Source organism: Ips typographus, linkage group LG6 (genome assembly GCF_016097725.1).
Source record: "Ips typographus isolate SLU linkage group LG6, UJ_Ityp_2.0, whole genome shotgun sequence".
NCBI lineage: Eukaryota > Metazoa > Arthropoda > Insecta > Coleoptera > Curculionidae > Ips > Ips typographus.
This window is the reverse complement of record NC_138427.1, coordinates 2142299-2146750: the sequence shown is the minus strand read 5'-3', so window position 1 is coordinate 2146750 and position 4452 is coordinate 2142299. Positions and strand designations below refer to the sequence as shown.

The window sequence follows — 4452 nt, the reverse complement described above, 5'->3', positions numbered from 1 at the left end:
TTTCACCTATAATGTGCCGGGAATACAAGAAAGCTGCAGCGTCTGTAATTAAAAATTTGACTAATTGACAATCAAGCTCCCTCTCAACGCTTAAGAATTTTAATGTTAAAAGAAAATTGCAATTGAACACCAAAAAAATTGTTCATCACATTGAACAAACAAAACTAATTTACTCACAAAATATCTGAGCTTGTTGATTTTGAAATGTTAGTTTTACAATGGAGGCCCGACAAAATAATTAATTTACAGGATTATTTGGCAATTATTGTATTAAATTCTGCGGTTTTTAATGTAATTGGGCGCTCGTTTTGTCCGAAATGCACAGCCTGACAGGAAAATTATTCAGCGGTTAACTCCAGAGCACAGCACATTCGCAAAACAGTCAATTGTCTGCATTTACTACCAAATAAACTAAATGCGAATCGGGCGATTTTCAGCAAAAATACTACCGCAATTCAAACTAAACTACATAACCTCATAATTTAGAAATCCGCCATATTACATTCGCGGCAATGACGTTGGCAATTTGCCAATTAATTCTCCCTTAAACAGGGATTCACTAGACAAGAACAACCGCAAGTTATGTGTCTTGCACCAGCAGTTCATAACGGTTTCATGATTTATTTCAATTGAAATCCAATGGATTTTAGTAAAAATTATGTTCACCCGATTCACCGAGGTTGTCAAATTTACCACTAAAACTTTCCTGTCTCACAAGAAGAATATTAATATACGTACATCTCTGGATTCTTTTCTAAGTTTGTTTTGTTTTTCTTTACTGATTTTTGTTTATTTGTAGATTTTCTTGAAAAAAATTAAGATTTAAATCAAGCATAGCAGGTAATTCAATATATCCCCTACCCTTTGGCAACATCGACTGTATTCTCAGTAAATTGGTAGTAAATAGACACTCATTACTTAAACCATGTATGTAATAAATTATGAATAATAATATTCATAATATGCAATAATACTAATAATAATATAATAATCTTAACGATACGACATAATACAGAATAATCTCTAATAATACGATAATCAAGCAATAATACATATAATATCAGTATTATTTGGAATAATACAATAATACCGGTATAATACCAATAATATCGCATAATATTGAATAATCTATGATAATCCTCATATAATATGGGCTCAAATTTAAGACAGTGTTACCCCTCGATTTTCAGCAACATTTCACTTTAAAACCCGGAATACTAACTCTTCTATTTGACTCGTTCTCCGAATGTTTGCACGTCAAATATTTGAGCTTTTATGCCGATTCCGGGCTATGATGCAGTTTACTTGTCCCGGAAGTTTTCCTGTCCTGCCAATTTGCAGTTTGAAGACCTGCCAGCATTCGTAAACGTTTAGTTTCAGTGTTTATTTGATCTATATAACAAAACCATTACTTGACAGTAATATCAAATGCTTTTTACCGCATTAGTATTAAGGATCAGTAAAGTGGCACGAGTTTTAAATTAAAGAGAAGTTCATGACGAACATTTTGAGCTTTTCACAGACGCTGAAACCGCAAAAATGACAAAGATAGGGAATATTCTAACCTTTGATGCAATGTCCAAAAAAAAAAATAGAATAACTCGGAAACGGTTAGAGATAAGGATATTTAGCAAGAGACCAAACTAGTTCAAAATTGCGTTAAGACTGTTTATCATAATATTATCCATGTTTCTTTTTTTAGATAAAAACTAGTAAGTAAAAAAAAGCATTTCAGTACAACTAATTTTGGTTTATTATTCAAATAGAACTAAAAAAATAACTATTATAACAACCATGCAGAATCAAAGTAATAACAGTCTTATAAAGCGCAAAATGTAAAGGCTTACTGTCTGATTTACTAAAAAAATCTTCACTTCCATTCCTTTCAGTGTCGATTATTACCACTTTGAAATATTTGTTTCATAACTAAGTAAAAGTTTTGTCTAAAAAAGTAAAAAATATAAAGAATATGACAACTTAATTATTAACAGTTTAGATAGTTGTGTTTGTTTTTTAATTAAAATCTGAAAAGTTCTTACAATAAATTCAGAAAGAAAATAATAAAAGTGATAAAATTTTAGTTAGAGTGATTGCTTTGTAAATTATCGAATTTTTCGTGCGTAAAAGAAGATGTATGACAAACTTTTAGTTTAAGTCTACTTTATTGCAAATAATCATAATATAGATGGACCCCTGCTCCTATAAAGAGTCATTCTTTTAGGCGCACAATGAAATTATTTTATTCCTGTTCATGAATTGGAAATGTAATTTTCTTATCCAGAGATCGTAACCGTAACGGTTAATAATACGGAGGTAGGCAGGAAGTGGTGCACCGAAATGGGAGGACGTCTAATAATATTATGATTGTACGAGACTATAAAATTATTTAGATCTCTTTAAATGGCACGATTTTTAAGTTGCTGCAATAAAAGCAATTTGCTTAGCTTTACTGCTTTCTTACGCGCACAGAGAGAATGTCTTGTGAGTGTAGTAAAAATAAGTTATGGAATTTTATAACTTATAACCATCTATTATATGAGGATATTCAAGTCTATTGTCGAGAGTGCATACATCCTTGTTAACATTTAGACCAATTATTGTAATATAGACAAACAGAGCCGCCGTATTAAAGTCCCTATTATTATTTCAAATAGTTTACGCGTTGCGTTATGACGGAGAAGTTCGAAAGTTTAATTCGTAAGGCCCTCAAAAATGAAAATCTCAATCAATACGAAATTAAATTTCGGGGAGGTACTGAAAAAGGTGAAGGATACATTGGAGATATTGCTTTTGTTGACGTGCACGGCAAAAGGGAAGGTGAAGATAATGAAGTGGTTTACAGTCTGGTGTTGAAAACTGGGGGAAAAGGTCGAACTTTACGATCAATTGTCCGTCTAGGATTCGAAAGGGAAATTCATATTTATTCAAAAATTATTCCATCTTTTTGGACATTACAGGTAAATTATTTTTAACAACATTTCCCGTAAAAAAATTGTATTTACAGCAAGAACAAGAATTACAAAAATTTTCATCAATTCCACGATGCTACTTGACAATTTTAACCGATGACGATGAGGCCCTAGTACTAGAAAACCTCAAATCAAGCGGATTCAAATTATACGACAGAACCAAAGTCATGTCATTGAACCACATTAATCTGGTTCTAGGCGTTTTAGGTCAATGGCATGCTTTGTCATTCGCTCTTCAAAAGATGAAACCTTTTGAATTTGAGCAACTCACCAGTAATTGGAAGTGTCCAGTTACTAAAATCTTTGTAAACAGTCACGTGGGACGATGGATGAACATGGCTCAGAAGCATCTGATTGGTTTAATGCAAAAAGTTGGAGAGGAAAAGTTGTTGAGGAGTTATCAGCAAAAAACCGAAAATAAATTAGCAACTGATATTCTTGATGAGATTTTAAGTAAGGATATTCAGCAAGTTGTTGTTACGCACGGTGATTGCTGGAATAATAATTTGATGTTTAAATATCAGGTTAGTACCCTTCATATTGAAACTTGGATCATACTGTGATCATATTTTTAGGACAAAGAAGAGCTAATACCATCTGAAGTAAAAATGCTGGACTTTCAAATTTCGAGTATTTCAAGTCCAGTGCTGGACTTGAGTTACTTTATCTATGCTGTATCATCTGAAGAACAGCTGCAACACTTTGATGAATTTCTTCAAACTTACTACAACAGCCTTCATGTAACTTTACAACAGTTACATTGCAATTCACAGGAACTGTTTCCTTACCATGATTTGCTGGATCATTGGAGGCAGTACTCAGCCTACGGAGCCATGATTAACCCTTTAATCGTTTGCGACAACTTAGTGGATAAAGATGACGCCGTGAGTTATTCCAATAAAGATTTGAAATATGAGTCTATTATACAGAGCGTTGATCAGAAGCAGAACGAATTGTTTTCCGCAAGACTGATGGCCGTTGCTAGGCATTTTGTCAGTTATAGCGAATAACAGTGAATAAATCTATTTAGAGAAAAACGCGTTGTTTTTATGGCACTAAAATGCACTCACCCTGATGATTCGAGGGGACTAAAATCGAAAACATGTTATGAACCATGCAGGTTTCTCTAAACCCCTACGTTCCCAGTATCAATAACTGATGAGCCATAAATATACATTAGGCCCCGTTAAACACTATATAGAGGCAGTGGTTTGCAGTGACAAATTAATGGCAAAAATAAGTTTAAAACCAAAAAAAAAACCTTTATTTACACGTATTGTATTAAACCTACAAAAATGTTATTAGTCAACCCAAATATTTCACACAATCTCAAATTAGATCCAGTTTACATTGGGTGGAGACATGTAGGTAGGTAATGTATTTTCATCTAAATTTGTTTAACAATGTATGGCTTTAATTACGCAGTTTAATCCACTGTGAGATAGGTTCCATTGTTCTTTGCGGAAATTATGCAATCCCTCGT

General features: G+C 32.9%; 1 protein-coding gene across 1 annotated transcript; it reads left to right on the top strand.

Moving 5' to 3' along the window:
• The first annotated feature begins 2254 nt into the window (after positions 1-2254).
• On the top strand, positions 2255-4006 carry LOC145730653 (uncharacterized). The gene is made up of 3 exons (XM_081981977.1): positions 2255-2957; positions 3005-3493; positions 3545-4006. Exons 1-3 carry the CDS (start codon positions 2670-2672, stop codon positions 3977-3979), a joined length of 1212 nt encoding a protein of 403 aa, XP_081838103.1. The 5' UTR covers positions 2255-2669; the 3' UTR covers positions 3980-4006.
• Positions 4007-4452: the final 446 nt, after the last annotated feature.